This window comes from Callorhinchus milii, unplaced genomic scaffold, assembly GCF_018977255.1.
Source record: "Callorhinchus milii isolate IMCB2004 unplaced genomic scaffold, IMCB_Cmil_1.0 Scaffold1, whole genome shotgun sequence".
NCBI lineage: Eukaryota > Metazoa > Chordata > Chondrichthyes > Chimaeriformes > Callorhinchidae > Callorhinchus > Callorhinchus milii.
Window position 1 is genome coordinate 84,866,456 of NW_024704742.1, and position 20,380 is coordinate 84,886,835.

At 42.7% G+C, this 20,380-nt stretch overlaps 1 protein-coding gene across 1 annotated transcript in view; it reads right to left on the minus strand.

The window, feature by feature from the left end:
* Positions 1-3,790: 3,790 nt before the first annotated feature.
* susd1 (sushi domain containing 1) overlaps positions 3,791-20,380 on the minus strand; it is a 42,490-nt gene continuing 25,900 nt past the window's right edge. The window contains exons 14-23 of the mRNA XM_042346316.1: positions 19,508-19,687; positions 17,130-17,309; positions 16,196-16,290; positions 14,496-14,682; positions 13,165-13,258; positions 12,426-12,681; positions 8,154-8,193; positions 6,000-6,093; positions 5,037-5,078; positions 3,791-4,301 (exon numbers count right to left, since the gene is read on the minus strand). Of these exons, the coding sequence (XP_042202250.1) occupies positions 5,060-5,078; positions 6,000-6,093; positions 8,154-8,193; positions 12,426-12,681; positions 13,165-13,258; positions 14,496-14,682; positions 16,196-16,290; positions 17,130-17,309; positions 19,508-19,687 (1,145 nt within the window). The 3' untranslated portion in view covers positions 3,791-4,301; positions 5,037-5,059. The remainder of the gene's footprint in view (positions 4,302-5,036; positions 5,079-5,999; positions 6,094-8,153; positions 8,194-12,425; positions 12,682-13,164; positions 13,259-14,495; positions 14,683-16,195; positions 16,291-17,129; positions 17,310-19,507; positions 19,688-20,380) is intronic.

The window sequence follows — 20,380 nt, forward strand, 5'->3', positions numbered from 1 at the left end:
GTTATTATCGTCCTTCCTGTGCTTTATTCTGTTTCATGACCACTCAATGCCCTTCCAGTTATTTGATCTATGTAACTGGATCTACTCTCTTATCTCTTCCTGCTTCATCCTCTATCTTTAGGTCTATAGATTGGGGTCTACTATCTGTGGGGTCTATGAATTGGGGTCCTGCTTTGCCCTCTATTCTTGTGTTTACGTTTTATCCACAAAATACAATCAATTCAGTTAACAGTATTTCCTATGCAGTGCATTGAGATGTCTCGAAGACATGATAAGGTGCTGCATTAAATGCAAAGATTATTATTATTATTACAGTCACCATTCGTGTGCTTTTTATTTTAACAATAATAATCCTTGCATTTGATATAACACCTTATCATGTCATTCAGATGTCTCAAAGCACTTCACAGAATATATTGTAAAGTGAATTGACTGTATATTTTGTGGGTAAAACGTAAACACGAGAACACGGTAGCTAATTGCGCACAGTAGTGTCCCACAAACAGTCATGGATTGAGTCACCAATTTTTTTTGAGGAGTGAATTAACCCCAGAAAGTGATCCAACAATCGACTGACAACTGGTTTCCTACTTACTGTTAGGGAACAGAGACATGTGAAGTAACGAAACTTGCTTAAGGTTTCGCTCCATCCAGGAATCAAACCCGATTCCTCTCATTTGTAAGGCGAGACACAAATTTCAGGACAGACACCAGGAAGTATTTCTTTAGCCAGCAAAGATAATTGAGGCCAGGACGCTGTATTCATTTAACTGTCATCTATCTAACTGACTCACTGTCAACAGTGGGAATTGAAAAAGGACACACTCTGTAATGTTACTACTAATAATCACATCAAAGCTCCGATACACTGTGTGTGCCTCGCTGGGCTATTGTACTGTTTAGGAATCTTCTTGATTCTTTGCAATAAGTTTAAACATTCAGTAAGTAGTTGTGAGCCTCTGAGCATTGGATGTCTGTGGCACACTAATTACTGAGCATCACATTGTACATTCCACTGCGGTATGTCAGGGACTCACATCAAGCCTCAACACCTCAGCTTAACACGCCCCAAAAACTTCAGAAGAGGCAAATTGACCACCTCTCTCTTATTTGTGTGGGCTTGTAAGCTCTACACAATTCCCAATAAACAAATTAATCATACTTCATGCCCTGGCACCTCCAACCTGCTTACACCCCTGTCCTCTACCGCCTCTTTCTCTCAATTAACTCCAACCTCCTGCACATCCCTCGTCTCCTCCGCTTTATCATCAGCAGCCGTACTTTTAACCACTACTTAAGACAAGACTCTGAAACTCTCCGCCTTATTCCTTCCATCTTGTTTACTTCTTGCCCGTTTTTAGATCAAACCAGAGAATTTAAGGATCGCCCAAAACTATGTCCAATCTTACATTTTAATCCTGCAATCATCAGGCTAAGATCACAAAGAAATGTTAGACCTGAGGGGGAGGAGCCCTGGTTAAATTTTCTGATCCCTAACCCAGAGCACGGGACTGAACGGGTGCAACTTATTTCATTGTTGGAACTTGACAACAATTTGCCTGTGTCAGGAATTTGCATGTATGTTGATTTCATATTACTTATGAACTTCAGAAAAACATGAAGCTATGCAAAACATGATCTCGGTAGGGAGGGATAAAGAATGAGGGACGATAGATATCAACCAACACATTTCAGAGTTAGCTTCTAGGGCTTTGTACTACTTTCAAAACTGCAATGTTCCCCGCTTTTGTTTGCTTAGTCAAACCCATCACCGTGCTTAAGAGTATTCAAACCAACTGAGAGTTCCACATATACACGCCACCCAAGCATGGAAATTTCCGTATCTGGAATGGAATGACAAACTTTCTCCCTGGAGGGATGCATCCTGTTTACCTAGTTCTGGAGAATATCTAGATGCAGATAGTGAAGACCTAAAACATGATGATCTCAGAGGGTGCAGTGGGGATATTGCTGGAGGTCAACAAGCTGAAACCGCACATCAATTTTACTTCCAAATAAACAATTACCAGTGTCGTTGTTGCTTCCACACATGGTCTAGAACAGGATTGTCCAATACTTTAACCAGTAGCCACATGTGACAAATTGGGAATCCAGATGTGGCAAAATTACATTTTTGATTAGTAAATAAAAAATGAGTGCTAGACACCGACGTTGGTGATATGATATCAACACTCGTATTTGCACAGTGTATGCACGTGAACCTTTTTTGGTGTTTGTTGGTAAAATGGTGAAAAGCAGCATGTGCAGAGGTCATGCAACCGGCAAAGCAAGATAGTGCGGGTGAATTGCCATATTTTCTCATGTTTCAGTATTTAGTAAACAGAAGCTGTCGCGAGCTACCCAAATTCCAGCAGATGAAAACACTAGAGCCCCAGGTAGTTTAATAACTTCCATTGCTTCACAGTGTCCACACATTTATTAACATAAACAAAAGGCAGGTCTCTTGTGACAATAAATAAGCAAGCTTACATCTTAATATCAATAATTACAGCCCATGTTCCAAAATAGAGAGAATTATTTTACAATTTACATTAAATAGTAGTCATTAAATGTTATAAAAAAGTAACATTTCAACCCTGAAATGGAGTGTGCTACATGCAAGCTAAGGCAATTTTTGTTTTCGTCAGCCGGATGTCCGACATATGCGGAAACCCATGTGCTAAATTATGTGATCAGTACTGATCTGTGAATAACAGACAAGGGACAGTCAGCAGTGAGCTCTGTTGTTGGTGGTATCCAAAGATGCAGGAAGCTTGATTGTGGTTTTTAATTAAAATTTTGAGTTGTCAGACTTGTCTGAGATTGCCCTTCCTCCTCAGCACCCAGGCACAAATTTACAACATGTTTCACAGGGGATCAGTAAAAACGGAACCCCAACAACAAATAGCCACTCACGAGAATTCCTCTCCAACGCAAACCGAGGACTTGGGAGAAAAGTGCCCTGCAGGAGATGTGCTTATAATAATAATAATAATCCTTGCATTTGATATAGAGCCTACCACGTCTTCGAGACGTCTCAAAGTGCTTCACAGAATATATTGTAAAAATAACTGATTGTATTTTTATGGGCAAAATGTGGCAGCCAATTATGCATAAACAGTCATGGATCGAGTGACCAAATTATTTTTTTTTAAAAATTGAAGGGATTATTAACCCCGGAAAAGCACTCCACCAATCGATTAACAACTAGGTTCCTATTTATTGCTAGGTAAACCGAGGTGTGTGGAGTAAGGAAACTTGCCTAACGTTTTGCCCTGCCTAGGAATCGAACGCAGGTCCTCTCGCTTGCAAGGTGTGTGCTCTAACAATTATGCTACAGGACTCCACAAGTTTTACACCGTGAGGTAATATTTGCAATGCGGACAATTTTTCTGACGAGCATTCTCACAGCTCCCAATACAGCTAATTACCTGGACATTACAACTGTGACAGCACATATTAATATACCCCAGCTCACTGCTCTGATACACCAACCAACAGTAAGGGTGGCAGTGAGACTCATTCAAACAGGAAGAATATCGCTAACCTGCTACTACCTTTGCGTGTGATGGTTGCTGGTTTACAGTCAACAGCTTATGTGGCCACCACAAAAACATTACATGACCCACTTCATTCGTACCTTTGGCAATGGGGGAGGAGGGCTGGTTGCTCAGCAATTAGGCTGCTTGCATAAAATGATTGAACAAGATTGTTTTCAGTGAAGAGACATAAAGTACCATGGAGAAACCAGCTGAGCTTGAATTCTGAGACATTGTGTGTCATTGCGCAATGCACAGGGGATAACACTGTAACAATACAGTACAATACAATACATGACAAGTTTACATTTATATAGCGTCTTTCACGTCGAATGGACATCCAAAAGCACTTTTAGCAGTACTGGCTGAATGCTTTCTGTTGAAAAAAAATCTCATGGAGTATTTTTTTTCTGACAGTGAGAAGCCAGTAACACTGCCTGTTGCTGCCAAACTCATTGTCCCCTTAATCATCACCTGAAGCTGCTCGTGTTCTCATTCCAAAAGCAGCAAGCCAGGGCCAAGTTTTCTTCTCAAAAAGAAATCCAAGATTCTTTACACTTGGAGTTTAACCCCAACCCACTGCACTGGGCAAGTGTCCGGTGAGTTTAGATATTTAAATAAAATGATCCAGCCAACAGGAAAGAGTTGTAATACGGGCCTGCGTTTTAAAAGCCAAGGGATATTCCCTTATTATTTGATGTTGTTCCTGCATCTGCGAAGTTTGCTCAAATGGCCAGTCTAGGAATAGCACTCTTCCTGTCTCTGTTTGAAAATAAAAAGACAAAAGATTCAGACTTGCAAGTGTGAACAAACACAATACGTTTACAGGGCACTTAAAACTCACAGAAACATATGCAAACCTCTGCTCATACAAAATGTTACACATTGCTGCCAACATTAGGAATATACAGCTTTAGATCACAAAAGGTGTTTGGATGACCCTTCGTCATTTGATCTCATTCTTTCAGAACACCCACTCCATCTTAGCATCAACCTGGGTTTTTAAATGCATACAGCTCCCTGGCCTTAACCATCCTTCCTGCAACCTGTTGTTCCAGTTTTTAATTAACCTCTAGATAAGGAAATACCTCCTTGTGTCTGTCCTGGAATTGCCCTTTGCTATAAGCCTATGAGTTGTTGAGGAGGTAGCTAACGTCCTGATCAGGCCCACCATTCATGGTGCTCCCAGAGCAGAGCAGACCTGTCCCCCTCCCTCTATCCTCCTAACCCCCTCCACTTGTCCCCTTTCCCCGTCCCTCTCTCCCTCTTCCCCAATTCCCTGCCTCTATCCTCCTGTGCCCCTGCTGCTAGGGGAGCAGCCATCAAATGGTCAAACAGCCCAGTAGTCGCCTGTAACAGCAGGGAACTAGACAGAGCAACCTGCCAAGTGCTTCAACATCAAATCAGGGTCCTCAATAAAGCATGTGAGTCATCGCGTTTGGCTTGATGTGACACAAGATGGCAAAGGAAATACACTGAGTCAGTGTGAATGCATACCTCCCTGATGACATCTTCTCTTGTTACCTTGACTTGAAGCTCCTAACAGGAAAGAATTAAAACCAAAGTTATTTCCTCACTGGCTTTCTGACTGGTCCCAATCCCTGAATTGCCTGTGCCATCCCTAAATCAGCCACCAGGAGGTGGGCCCAACGCTGGTCGTGGTGGATGGGGGAGTCTGGGGAGGGGCTGTCACATCCACAAATTCCTTTCCTTCTGTGTAAACAGATAAGTTCAGACCAGAAACACAGGAGAAATAGTTGCTGACTGAAGCGTATTAATCCATGCCATAGGAGACACACAGTCTTGTCAACAGGAGGACATCATTTAGAATTTCATTGACCAAAGCACAAGTATCAAAGTTAGTGAAAGGCTCCATCAATGGATTAATGTTCCCGGGGGTGGGGTGGAGTGGAGTGGGGGGGAGGCAGCTAATTGGAGTGAGTCATAAATTGATCGGCCATATAGTCATATAGCTCATGTTCTAAAAGGTGTCAGGAGACTCATTGTGACTTTCAGCCAAAGGAGTCTGTAGGCCTTTTGTATATATTTAAATTAAATTTTTTTAAAAAATTGCTTTTGACTAGACTTGTATAAACTAGGACTGGGAATATTGAGGGCGAGGGCTTGTGTTCCGGGGGGGAAGCTACACCTCCCTATCCTCCCAGTAGATCTGACACCACACACTGCGGCACAATAGTTGACAAAGATAAGAAATAAATGAATAAATGTGCACATGTTGTTTTTCCTTTAAGAGATCCTGGCCTTAGGGTCAGGAAACACGAGCTGTTTCCTGAATCGTGCTGCAATCCCTCCAGCCTCCTGTGTCAGCAAACATTACATTGCAATGGGCACCAGGAAGTGAATGTCACAACGGAAGCAAGGCCGGAGCCAGCTCATTGCAGAGGCAGAGAGGCAGACAATGCTGAAATCACAAGGGATGGCGAAAGCTTTGTTACATACCATGCCAGAGAATAGCAGAAGAACAAGAGAAATCCAATAACTCCCACAGACGCCACACCTAAAAAAGTCCTGTTCTGCACACCGTGTGATAAACCTACAGAAATAAAGAGTCGGGTGAAGACCTTTCTCCTAATTGGTTACAAAATCAAAGCTAACCAAGTCCAGGGAATGAGCTGCAGCTACCTCACTATAATATTTGCAATGATAATATAGTGTGCAGTGTAAAGGACACATTCTGAAAACCTGCAAAGTCACCTCAATACAAGTCAACATCTGTTTTTTAAGATCACAAGAAGAACAAGAGGTGGAAGATTCTTGAAAGCAAATCTCACACTGCAAAACAGTTACCAAGCTCTGCTTATCACAGAAGTGTCTAAGGCCAACATCATTCAAATTTAGTAAAAAGTTTATTTAAGATATTATTTATGACTTTCCTGTCAGTGATAGCTGACAGCAGTGCTGCTGATGTGGGAGTGTGCAGTCCACTCCTGGCTCCGTGCCTGCAAAACTCTTAAAAACATATCCATTTCAACTGTGCCACTGTTCAATACCCTTTAAACACTCCTCACGTGCTCCCTAAACAACTCTGTGAAATCTTTGAGAGGTTAACCTATGTGAAAGGTGTTATACAAGTGAAAGTTGTTGTAGCGGAGACAGCACCATAAGCGTCTGGTGTAATAATAATAATCCTTGCATTTGATATACAAGAACAACAAAATTACATTTGTAAAGCGCTTTTCAGTCCCAAGGAGCTGAACAGTCGGGGATCAGGACCCGAGCGTGGAGGGGGCAGGGTAGCCATGAGGGAGGTCAGAGGGCGACTGAAGGCACGGTCGAAAAGGAGGGTCTTGAGTCGTGCCTTGAAGGAGGCAAGAGAGGGAGCAAAGCGAAGGGATTGTGGGATGGAGTTCTAGAAGGTGGGGGCAGAGAGGCTGAAAGCCCGACCGCCGATGGTAGGGCAGGTTGGGCGGGAGACATGGAGTAGGCTGGAGCCCGCTGAGCAGAGGGAGCGGGCAGGTTGATAGGGAGTCAGCGGGTCAGAGATGTAGGAGGGGGAAAGGCCGTGGAGGGCCTTGAAAGTGAAGATGAGGATTTTGAATTCTATCCTCTGGGGGATGGGGAGCCAGTGGAGCCGGGCGAGGGTGGGAGTGATGGGGTCATGGACTCTGGTACAGGAGAGGACACGAGCTGCAGAGTTCTGGATGACCTGCAGCTTGTGGAGGGAAGCCCTGGGATGGCCGACAAGGAGGGAGTTTCCGGAGTCGAGCCTTGAGGTGACGAAGGTATGTGTGAGGGTTACGGTGGCCTGAGGGGTGAGGCAGTGGCGGAGTCGGGCAATGTTGCAGAGGTGGGGGAAGGCAGAGCAGGTCATGGCACAGATATGGGGGAGAAAGGACAGTTGAAGGTTGAACAAGATGCCCAGGTTGCTGCCTGGCTTGGTGAGGTGGAGTGTGCAGCCATAGATGCTGATGCTGCCAGTGCCTGAGGTGCTGATATGAGCTAATTAGGAGGGCCTCGGTCTTACTGATGTTCAGTTGGGGAAGTTATTATCCCTGGAAAACGATCCACCAATAAACTCACCAGTTAGTTTCCTATTTATTTAGTTGTTACCAGTTAGTTTCCTACTTACTGCTAGGTAAACAGAGGAGTGCAAAGCAAGGAAACCAAACCTGTTAGGTATGGAAGTGTCTATGTGATGCAAGTGGCACAGGTGAGTAACTCGTTTTGCAATCATACCTACAGGCCATGAAACTCCCAGGATTGACCTCTCCCCTGAGCAGCGTGATCATTCCTGTGCAGTGACACAATCCAGGGGCTGGAAGTTCCACTTGTAGCTTCCAATAGCTGTAATTTTCCTACCTCAGTCTGTAACAGGTAGAACTACTGAAGCCTTAAAATCCACCTAGTCTTAGCCGGTAAGACCATTTTATCTTAATATTTAAGAAGGTGAAGAATTATGGAAAATTCATGGATTGAATATTAATTTGGAAGCCTTTTTAGAACTGTGGGAAAAACTGTTTCCAAATTTTCCAAAATTATTATTATAATAATGCTCAATCATTGAGATGTCTCAAAGCAATTCACAGGATATACTGTAAAGTGGATTGACTGCATATTTTGGGGAAAAGTAGGAGACAGATGAGTTCCTCTTACCTTTTAACTGTGCCAACACCACACATGACTGTTTCCTCACCTAACAACAAAACATCAAAACGTAATTGTACCTTGATGGCAACACATGTCTCGACTTACACAATTCGTGGAAATAAGTCATACCCAACAAACCGGCTCAGCTGCAAAACTCTGCCAGGGCAAGAACTGTACTTTTTCCACACTTTAAATTGACGTTCTGGAGGCCCGAAAACCAGCACAAAACCCTTTCTCACAAGATGGCAAGGGAAGTTTGGATGAAGGAATACCCATCAGAATATCCGTCCTACTATCCTCTCATCACAGCACTGAGCTATTTCTTTAATGCTTAAGGTCCTCCTGACTTCCTCCAGACATAATTACAGTGATGTCTCCAGTGCGTCCACTTGTGTGTGTGTGTGTGCAGGGTAAGGCTGGGGTTAAGGTGGAGGAATAAGGCAGGGGGGGAAGATAGGGGGTTAGATGGTGGGTGATAGTGGCTAAAGATGCAGTGTAAGGCAGGGGTTAAGGCCGAGCGTAAGGCCTGGGGGTGCGGTAATGCAGGGGAATAGGGTGGGGGGGTGTAAGTAAGGTGGGGAGTGTAAAGTGGGGGGTTAAGGCAAGGGAGTAAGGCGGGGGGTAAGGAGCGGGAGTAAGGTAGGGGGGTAAGGTGGGGGGTAAGGAGTGGGGATAAGGTGGGGGCTAAGGCGGGCGGGTAAGATGGGGTAAGGTGGTGGGTGGGGTGGAAAAAAGGGAGCAATGGCTCCTCAGAGACAGGTATCACGAGCCATAGAAGTGGGAAAAACACCTCGTTTCACAACCGTTGTCGCCTTCAAATATAAATATTGCAAAAACCAACATTGAACTGGTTCCAAATATACTGTAGACGGCTCATAAGGAGAGCAGCCTCAGTCAGGGAAAAAACACCATCAATTGAAATCTACACTGAGAAATGTAACTAGTGCTTCTGTCAACACAATAAAAGTTACTGTTGGAGGGCGAAGTTATTTCACAGTGTGAAAAGCCAGGGACTGAGCAGCGCAAGCAAGTTGCTGGTCCTTCAGACCCTGCGCATGATTATTGCGGAACACTATATCTAGATACAATTAATTTTTATTTTCTGTTGCAGTTGAGTCAAGCGTAACAATGTCTGACACCAGTAACTTCCTCGTCACTCCATCCTTGTTACTGAAGATGTGGCACTGAACTTGGATCATTATCTGTCATTAAAATGATGGCGCTCCTACACACTGATCCTCTGGATGCCTAAATACAGTTCAACACTTGTACTGAATACAATTAAGTATTTCTAAATATAATTATCATCATTCTTCCATACTGTCAGTGCACTGTAAAAAAACACATGGGGATAACAGGATGTGTACATCATTGGACGTGCTAATGTATAGAGGAAGTAGTGAATTTAAAGCATTTCTGAGGGGAGCAGTGGATCAGTTACATTGATTTTGTTTCCCCAGAGAAATGACTAAAGGAGCAAACATTTCCATGGCTCCATTCTCCAATGGGTTCTACGTCAAATAAATCCGAGCAGCCTCAGCCCAGTCCCCGTTCATTAAAGGATCTGCACCACAAAACATCCCACAATTAGCGAGTTGTTCGAATCTGGAATGCATTGCCTGAAAGGGTGGTCGAGGCCGATTCGATAACTACTTTTAAAAACACGGTGAACGGGTATTTGAGGAGGACGGGTTTGCAGGGTTATGGGGAAAGGGCTGGGGAGTGTGATTGACATTAATTGCTCTATTCAAAGAGCCGGCACAAACTCGATGGGCCAAATGGCCTCTTTTTGTGCTGTACAATTCTATGATTCTATGATTCTATGAATCTGAAACAAATTGGCACTAAATCGCTGTCTTGCTCAGGCCGCCAGAAAAGCCAGTGGGAGAAATGTAAGTTACGTTGTTAGAGAGAGACCAAGAGGTTTTGAGGTTGGCTGCCTACGACAACAATCCGCTCTGATGCATTTGAGACATTTCGACAAGCACCAAGTCACATGCAAATGTTATTATAAGGGTATTCTATTTGCTGTGCATCAGCCAGTGTGGTGCCTGATCCAGGAGGATGAGGAGCTGCACAAAGTGCTCAGAGCGAGTAGGGCACTTTCACTGCACTCTTATTCCTCAGAGTAATTATCACAAAGTCACCAAACACCGAATATATTTTAGGGGAAAAAAAACTTGTGAGACAGAACCTGCTGTGGTATAATCACAGTTTGATTGTTTCTTATGTATACTTGAATGGGTGAAAAGATTATCTGAGGGTACTGTACTATTCTCTTATTAAACAATCTGCCTAGTTGATTGGTGAATATGCTTCTCTCTGCAGTGTCCCTCTCTACCTCTAGCAGTTCCATGTCCTCCCCCACCCCACATATAGAAACACACACGCACTGACTTTTTGCTCGCTCCCTTGATCTCTCACCCAGTCTGTCTACTTCTCAATTCCTCTTCTGCTTCTCACTATTACTCTAAGATATCAATTACAGTGTTAGAGGCAGATCCTACCCACCACTATTACCTTGCTATAACACAGTTGGGATTTTATGGGTCCCAAATATAGCATTATAACCAGGCTGCAGTGTATATTCCTTAATATTATTTCTAATTAAGTAGATGGATAAGTGCTTCTTCTATGTTTTCTTGTGCATTTCCACAATCCTCTTTCTCTCAGAGAATAGGAGACATGCTGCCAGTGTTAGCTTCCACCTAGTGGATTAGTGTTGGACTGACAGATTTAAACCAATTTTTTCTTTCCCATTATTCTTTTTAGATACTGTTTTTTTAAAGCGCAGATTTTGTTTGAGTGAACATATCTGGGTGTCTCAAGGTGAGGAACATCATGTAGATCATTTTTGTCCCCGTTTTTGTACCCTGCATTTCCCCAGGTCTGACTTAGCACAAATTTAATGCTGGTTAAAGCTAAAATCTTTCCTCCCACCAATATGTTGTCATCTCCCTATCCCTCCCCGCATGAGAATGCACCCTCCGCCCCAAACCAGTGCACCACTGTAAACTGTTCCCACATCGGTATCCTATGATTTCTCTGGCCAAGATTGCCAATTTGTGCTGAGCTCTGTATGACAACTAATTCAGAACTCGCCACCCATACTAAACTCCGTACCACCATCACACGAGTCCTCGCCAAGCTCCCCAGGCTCCCTATCACAGAACAGATCAATTTCAAGATCCTCTCACTCGTCTACAAATCCCTTTACTCTTTGGCACCTCCCTACGATTCTGACCTAGTTTCTCCCCTCTCCACTACCCGCTGCCTCCGCTCAGCTGGTTCTGGCCTCCTGCATGTCCCTCATCCCCTCCGCTCCACCATCGGCAGCCACGCTTTCAGCCGCTATGCCCTGAAGCTTTGGAACTCTCTCCCCCAATCCCTCTGCCTTGCCCCCTCCTTCCCCATTTTATTGTGCAGAGGAAGCATGCTCTCTCATCCACTAACTGCTGATTAAATGCCACGTCTTTCTTTTCCACAGTTTTTTATTGTTTTTTATCATTTTTTGTGCTTAACTGAATGAGGTGGAAACTCTTTCACTGAAAATCTTTTTAAATCACTCTCTTTATTTCTCAGACAAGGTTGCTTTGAAAACAAATAGTAATAATAATCCTTGCGTTTGGTGTAGCGACTTTTAATCAGGAGGACATCTCAAAGCACTTCACAGGATATACTGTAAAGTGTAGTGACTGGATTTTGACTGTGGTAGCCAATTTGTGCACAGCAATGTCTCACCAACAGCCATGAAGTGAGTGACTGATTTTACATGGGGAATAGTCTATCTTGTCGTCTTTCCAATGTTACCCTAGAGATGGAAGATATTCTTGCAACTTACAGTAACAGCATCGTTGCATAGTTACCGGCTATATAACAGCTCATTTTACAACTGAATGACAAACAATTAGAAAGGACAAAATGCAACATGTGATAAGTATCACTAGTTATCAACCTTAAAAGTTCAATTAACAAAGAATGCTGTAAACCTGTACTGAAATCGCCATCATCACTAGACTTTGGGCCTAACTATTATGACCACACCACCTGGTCCATTGACAGGGATGGACTTTCTGACAATAATAAAAATTAATAATAATCCTTGCATTTTATATAGTGCCATATTTTATCATTGAGAAGTCTTAAAGCGCTTCATAGAATATATTGTAAAGTGGCTTGAGTGTATTTTGTGGACGATAATTATATATTTATCACATCACAAATCGCATTTCTCCCCCTTCTGGATTTTTTTAACATAAAATACGAAGATCAACTTACGTAGCCCCATTCGCTAATGACTTTCAGCAAAAAAGAATAGTTCTTTCCTGCTTCTAAAGGAGCGTTATAGTACGCTCGATAATAGAGCCGATCTCCCACAGAGAATTCCATCCCATCCTCAACATCCATTGCCACAAACTCGGCTGTCACGTATCCCTCGCTGTCTCTGTTGGGGCCAAAGAAGCCGCTGATGTTCAGGGAGTTGCAGGTGAATGTGTGCTGGAAGTGCAATGGCAAAACAAGCACTTGGTAAAGACTAGAGAGGGAAAGAAAATAAATGGATCGAACGTGAGTTTAATATCAACCCAGCCGGCCGGCGACGCTGTGAACCACTGCAATAATTTATGATTGATCCGAAAATTGATCCTGTGATCCTCCACATTTACACAAATTTCTAAAAAAAATAAGGCAAATCCAGCTTTAAAAAGCAGAAGAAATAGGAAAGGAGAGTGGAACTGAATGGAAAGCTCTTTCAAAAAGACCGCACGGGCACGATGTGCAGAATGAACCCCTTCAGTGAAGTAAAAGGTTCGCCTGCATTCGGGCAAATCCGGGGACATTGTAGAAGAGGGGGATATGGTGGTGCTGGAGGAAAGTGGACTTGGTCAAAATGAAAGGCTTAAAGGTCAAACAACACACCAAGACTGCACACAAGCTCTTTGACCTGGAGCGACTAATGTGCTAATTCCATATCTTCTTGACTTGTGCAGAGGTCCATTTACTAATCTACCATGTTTACCTGATGGGCCCATTCTTCTCTTCTACTCTACGGAGGATGAGGGGTGGTAATAGACGTTCCACAACTACGATCTCCACATCAGGCACTGGAGGAGCTGAAGTACAAGAAGTTTTATTTAAAAATGTCACAGAAACTAGGACAATTATTTTTGGGGGGGGTTGAGGAATCAACTGGGTGTCTGACAGATGCAGAAACCCATCACCATGCTTAAGAATATCCAAAGCAAATTGAGAATTCCATGTATCCCACCTACACATGGAAATCCCAGAGACAGATTGTTGGAATGGAATGTGCACTCTCTCCCATCCTGTTTACCTAATTCTGGAAAGTATGAGGTGCAGGCTTCCAAGAGCCAAAGAATGGGGACCCCAGAGTCTGTGTTGGGGCACTGCTGGAGAGTAACCAGCTAAAACCACATAGCTTGCCATTGATATCTCTGTCTGGCAAGCTTTCCCATTGCTTCTCCAGCTCGGACCAGCCTCCCCGTTAAGGTCAAAGTGCTTGCCTGTTATCGACAAGGCAGTCCACAAGACAAAGTCTAAGTGTAGATTAGAGAAGGAGAAACCTCTTGTGACAGATTATGGTGGCGTGACATGGCGTCATACACCGGGACCCTCTTCATGTGTGAGGTCTACAATCATGAAAGGTGGTGGGGGGAGGGGGGGGAAGAGGCATCAGATCCTGACCTGTCCTCGCCCAGTGCCACACATTTACGTTCAGTCACCAAAAAGCCATCAGCAGGAAGAATCCCAACTGTTTATTCACATTTCCTAATCCAGGAGGCTGACTGTAACATCCTCACTACCATCTTACCAATTTCAATTAAATACAGAAAATACTGAGCAATGATGGAAACTGTCCTTCCTCTGGATTCTTGATTTCCTGTTCTCTTCCCTCTTCATAACTTTGCTTATTTATTGCAATTATTATTATTTATTTCAATACTTGGTCCTTCACGTTTGCAGATATAATGTAATAATAATCCTTGCATTTGATATAGTGCCTTATTACGTCATTGAGACATCTCAAAGCGCTTCACAGAATATATTGTACAGTGAATTGACTGTATATTATGTAGGCAAAACTGGGCAGCCAATTGTGCACAGTAGTAGAAAGTTAGAGCTCATCCAGGACTTAATGTCTGAAAGGCAATCAGTCAGAACTGCAGTTGTTCTGGGAGTCGAGGTTAGAGTCAGAGAGATAAGAGTTTGGTGGAAGTGGACCCTGTGCCTATGGATGACGATAGAGGATGGAGCATAGAACCCAGAGGAACAACGCACGTGACTGTGTGGGAGTGGGAGGCAGAGAGGGGATTAGATCTCTTTACTCACCAGATATTTTGGTTGATATTTGTACAGAGGCAGAAAGCTGCTCTGTAAAAGCTGTAATGTTCACTGTATAATTAGTCCCCGGCTGTAGGTCTAAACAAACCGCTGGGGAGATATCTGCAGTGGTGTAGTTAAACAATTCTGCAGTAAAGAAATCTCTTTGGTAGATTCTTTTCCCCCAGACCTGAAACTGGAAGAGAAAATATCTTGTGGCAAATACTCTGGAAAGCAAACATTGCATTCAGTTTTCCTGAACTTAACAGAAATTACAGGCTGCATACATTTTATAAGCAATCCTTGCATTTGGATTTCATAATAATAATAATAATTCTTGCATTTGATATATCACCATACCACGTCTTTGAGATGTCTCAAAGCGCATCACAGAATATAGTGTAAAGTGAATCGACAATATATTTTTATGGGCGAAATGCGGCAGTCAATTATCATCAGCAGTGAGTATCATTTAAGTATCTATGGATAGTTACATATTAACAATAATATAATAATAAATAATCCTTGCATTTGATATAGCGCCTTATCACCTCGTTGAGACGTCTGAAAGCACTTCACAGGATACACGGTAAAGTGTAGTGACAGTGTATTTTGTGGGTGAAACGCGGCAGTTGATTGCACACAGCAGCATTCCACAAACAGTGGTGGATTGAGTGATCAAATTATTATTTATTATTTTGAAGGGATTATTACTCCAGGAAAGCGATCCGCCAATCAACTAACAAACAGGTTCCTTACTGTTAGGTAAACAGAGATGCGTGTGTATGAGAAGTCTGGAAACTTGCCCAACATTTCGCCCTGCCCAGCCGGGAATCGAATTGAACCCGGGTCCTCTCGCTTCCGAGGTGAGCGCTCTTACCGCTACACTATGGTATAAACTTCACGAGAATAATTCTCACACTCACAATGGTAGCAATGGTGCTGTTGTGCCAGGCCCAATCTCCTATTCAGTGGTGGACTGACTATCCGGAAAATTGGGAAAATCTCCCGAATGTCCCGTGATTGACCGCCGTACCCCCATCAAATCGTACTCCTATTTTACTCCACAATTCCCAAGCCTTTTTGGGGAGTCAGCCATTACTGAACCCACTACTTATAAATACAGCACATGAAAATGGCGCCCACAATCGTTTTGTGTCAGCCCCACAAAAGGTTAATCCTCCAGCTGTCTACACATCACAACTTTAAAGCCATGCAGATAATTCTGACTCATTATTTTCCATTCTGAATTTGCACTGCAAATGTGTGTTTGTTTTTCTGTCTCAGCCTACTTTTGGTTTCACAGTTACTCACAGCCCCAGCCCTAAGGTCCTAAGGTCAAACCCCTTCACATGTATTCTCGTACATTGGAGAAATTCCTCCTTCACAATCCTCTTTGATCGTGCCTTCAGTCGCCCTCCCACCTCTCTGCCTTCCCTCACCTCTACCCTACCCCTCCCCGTGCTCGGGTTCTGACCCCTGACCGTCCAGCGCCTTCAGATGTCCTCGCGACGTGAAAGGCACTCTATAAATGTAATTTTGTTGTTGTTGTTGATCTAACAGTAATTAATAGTACACACTCCATTCCTCTAACATTGAGGACCATCCCTCTACCATTGCTAAAACTATAGATCTTTTTGTTACCCACTTGCAAGGTGTCTTGTACAAAATGATTATACAGTATACAAAATCAGCTTGCTTGCCCTCACCAGGTATGTGTCCTTGGATATTGATTGCATTCGGTCCCTCTTCCACTTCAAGCAGGAGTTGTTAAACAGAATAACATTAAGATTTGTTTTCTTAACTGGAAACAAAATTTTTAAAAAAAGGAAACAGTGTAAATTGGTAAAAACAGACATTGCTGGTAACAACAATCCGAATAATACATTGCTGGAGACTGATATACAGTAACTCAATCGCTCAACATAGCATCAATGTCAATCGCAACAATAATAACTTGCATTTATATAGTGTCCTTCACACCGGCTAGAGTCTTGGAGCACTGTACTAGGCTGTTCACAAAGTCCTGTTACCCCCATGTTTTTCTTGGATATCAATTGCATTATCAGTTAAAGTCAGTGCACTGACCACAACTGAAACGTGGAAGAATGATGATAATTGTATTTAGAAATACTTAATTGTATTCAGTACAAGTGTTTAACTGTATTCAGGCTTCCAGAGGATCAGTGTGTGTGAGAGCCATCATTTTCATGGCAGATAATGATCCTTCACTTTGTTCAGTAGCACATCTTCAGTAACATGATGGAGTCACAAGGTGAAATGCATCTCTGACAACTTGTTTCAGCTCCTCCATTGCCTTAGATCACTATTTTGTAACGGGGGTAACAGAACTTTGTGAACACGCTGTACAGTAGCCGAGCAAGGGAGAGGGAGGAGGTGACCATAGGCATGGTTGAAGAGGTAAAGTCTTCAGGTGGGATTTAAAGATAGGTGGAAGAGGTGAGATGGAGGGATTGAGACAGAGATTGAGATTCAGAGATTATGTGCATAGTGGCTCAAGGCAAGACCACCAGAGGAGAACAAACACTCTCCTGCTGGAACTGTGAAGCCAGGGGTAAGTTAATGTTTCACCCAGTTCCTAATCCCCAGTTCTGGATGTATTTAGTTTAAGAATGTGGTTACCTTTACATAGCAGAGTCACTTCTTTCCACCTCCCTCCTTCAGTGCAGACAGACACGTTCTTCCCTGACACACTGACAAATCCATCCTGACATGTATACTGTACAGCACTCCCTAGCTTGCTGCTGTGGTTCCAGATCAGTACTGCATTCGGGATTGTTGGTGGGTTCCCACAGTTAATCTCTTTAAAAGAAACATCACAAATATGTTTGCCCTTCACTTATGAATAGTTTTATTAATACAAGTTGAACTGCAAACAGCCATAGCATGTTTTTATATAACATAGTCAATGCTATGCTGTCACATTGCAGTGATATTGCTGGTCGCAAACTGACTGTAGCCCATTAGATACACCCAGTCACACCACTTTACAGTATATCCTGTGAAGCGGTTTGAGACATCTCGACAATGTGATGAGAGTCTATATCAAGTGCAAGGATTGTTATTATATCACACTGTGCTTTCCTGCATTCAGCTCCCACAAAGACCTGTCAGTGTGCGAGTCTTAAATTCAGTCTTAATTCGGCAGCTGGTTTACCACAGGACCCAGAAAGAACTGCACAAAATAAGTCTTTCAAATTAAAATGGAAATCAAAATGGTTTCCAAATGTTTGCACCATCATATATTTTTCGCCCACAAAATATACAGTCAATTCACTTTACAGTATATTCTGTGAAGCACTTTGAGATGTCTCGAAAGGCACTATATCAAATGCAAGGATTATTATTATTCTTTTTGGACAATGGCCTTAAACCTAAGAACATGAGAGATTTAGAGCCCCAACTCACTATTGCTTTTTCATTCATTATCTTTTCAGCGTGATTTAATACCAAATTCCGTGCAATCTTTTATGCACTAATACCTCGTGAGCATTAGTTGAGGACGAAGCCAGTAACAATCAACTACTACCGGACTGGAAAGTACTTCATCTTTGCCGCTATGTGAAAATAAATGGGCTAAATATAACAATTTACACTTATACAACACCTTTCACATCGGGAGGATATCGCACAGTGTGGGTTGGTAGACCGAGCTCTAGGAGAGTTGGGGGAGGGGGTGCACCGAGGGAAATAAATAGGTGTTGGGGTGGATTTGAAGACATGGAGGGAGGGGCAAGGTGGAGGGATGGCAATCCAGGGAGCAGGGCCAAAATTGTTGAAAGCGATAGTGGGACAGATGAGGCGAGGGAAAGGAAATTAGCAGGCTGATAAACTTAACACATAATTGTGTTATTCAATAATACAATTGGTGCAGAAGTCTTGGCACAATATTCCCGGGAACATCAGTCTAAGTCTGTTTCATACAGACAAAAATACAACTTACCTTTACAAATCAGAGCAGCTCCTTCCCACCGTCCTGTGACTGAGCAGACTGATATGCTGTTTCCCCCCTCGTTTCGATACCCAGGTTTACAGTGATACCGGATTTCACTCGTATGGGTCGTGTTTCTCACCAATGGCAGCCATGCATTTGGCACCTGAGCTGGAGGCCCACAGTCTATAACTGGAGTTAAGAAAGGAATTGGGGAAATGATTAATAATAATAATAATCCTTGCATTTGATATAGCGTCTTATCACATCGTTCAGACTTCTCAAAGCGCTTCACAGGATATATTGTAAAATGGATTAACCATGTATTTTATGTGTGAAACGCCGCAGCCAATGATGCACAGTAGATTGCACCCCTAGCAACCTTGTGCAAACCTTCACACGTACATACAACAGAAGCTTTTTGCAGGAATCTAATCTCACATCCCTGAATCCTCTTCAACAACAGAGCCCAATGTGGATAAATGGACAAGTGAATAATTGGTGTGCATATAACTGGCATTCTACTGTATCTGAATCCTTTGGTAATATTTACTGACTGTTATCTTCTTCTGATCAACTTCGGATTGTCACATAACATGTGTTCAGTATTTATGGTACAGCTGTGAATACCTTCAGTATCAAAGTGATCTACAGCAATTGCATGAAGCTGCCTTGACATCTGCAATGACACTTGCCATTCACTGTTAATGTCACACAATGGCAGTTCCCAAATTAATCTAGATCTATTTCTTAACTGTTTTAAACCATACATATGTGAAACTATCTAATTTGATTTCAAGATTCAAAAGCATGGTGATGAATTTCCACATCTTTCAGACACACCGGATGACTAAAAACACAATCTCTTTCACCAACTCGAGAGTCTATCTAACGGATTACGTCAGTTAGATAAGTAATTACATCAGTGATTAGATCAGCGATTGTAGCTCAATGTGAACAGGTACCTAAAGCTAAACATGTCACAAACACATTCTAAAAAAGTTAACATTTTGCATTAAAAATAATCAAACAATATTAAAGATTGTGCATTAGAAACTAAATTAGAAACCTTTGCAAATCAATGTGATGTTTTCCCACTGCCCCTTCACTGTGCATACAGAAATGTTCCTTCCTCCTGCACTGTAAAATCCTTCCATGCACTCATAGTAGACTTGGCTCCCGAGACTTGTGGTTTGGTTACGGATCACGTTGGCATTCTGCACTCCCGGTGGCGGGCCGCAATCAAGTTCTACACAAAAACACAATATGGAATTAGATCAAACACTCTAAATACTCCAACACTCAAAAACTTGGTTCGAAGGGAGTTTGTCCCGGTGTCCTGGCCAACAATCCTGGCTAGATAAATGCATCAAAAAAAACACAAAATACTGCAGATGCTGGAAATCCGAAACAAAAACAGAGAGAGCTGGGAAAACTCAGCAGGTCAGGCAGCATCTAAGGAGAAAGGAAAGTGAGTGAACGTTTCGGGTCCATGACCCTTCATCAGAACGGTCGTGGTGAAGGGTTATGACGAAGGGTCGTGGACCCGAAATGTTGACTCATTTTCCTTTCTCCATAGATGCTGCCTGACCTGCTGAGTTTTCCCAGCTCTCTAGATAAATGTGTCATTTATTTCAACACTGTTTGTGAGACTGACATGCAGAATGACTACTATGTTCGCACAGATTCATCACACTTGACAATAATTGCCTGTAATGTGCTTTGAAACCTTTGAGGTGATAAAGCACTATACAAACACAAGTTCTTGCTTGGTGGATACCTAAATACATAGTTATATCCTGTGTGACCCCAATGGCCAATTAACATAATAATAAGAATTCTTGCATTTGATATAGTGCCTGTTCACGTCTTTGAGATGTCTCAAAGCACTTCACAGAATATACTGTAAGGTGAATTGACTGTATATTTGTGGGCGCAACAC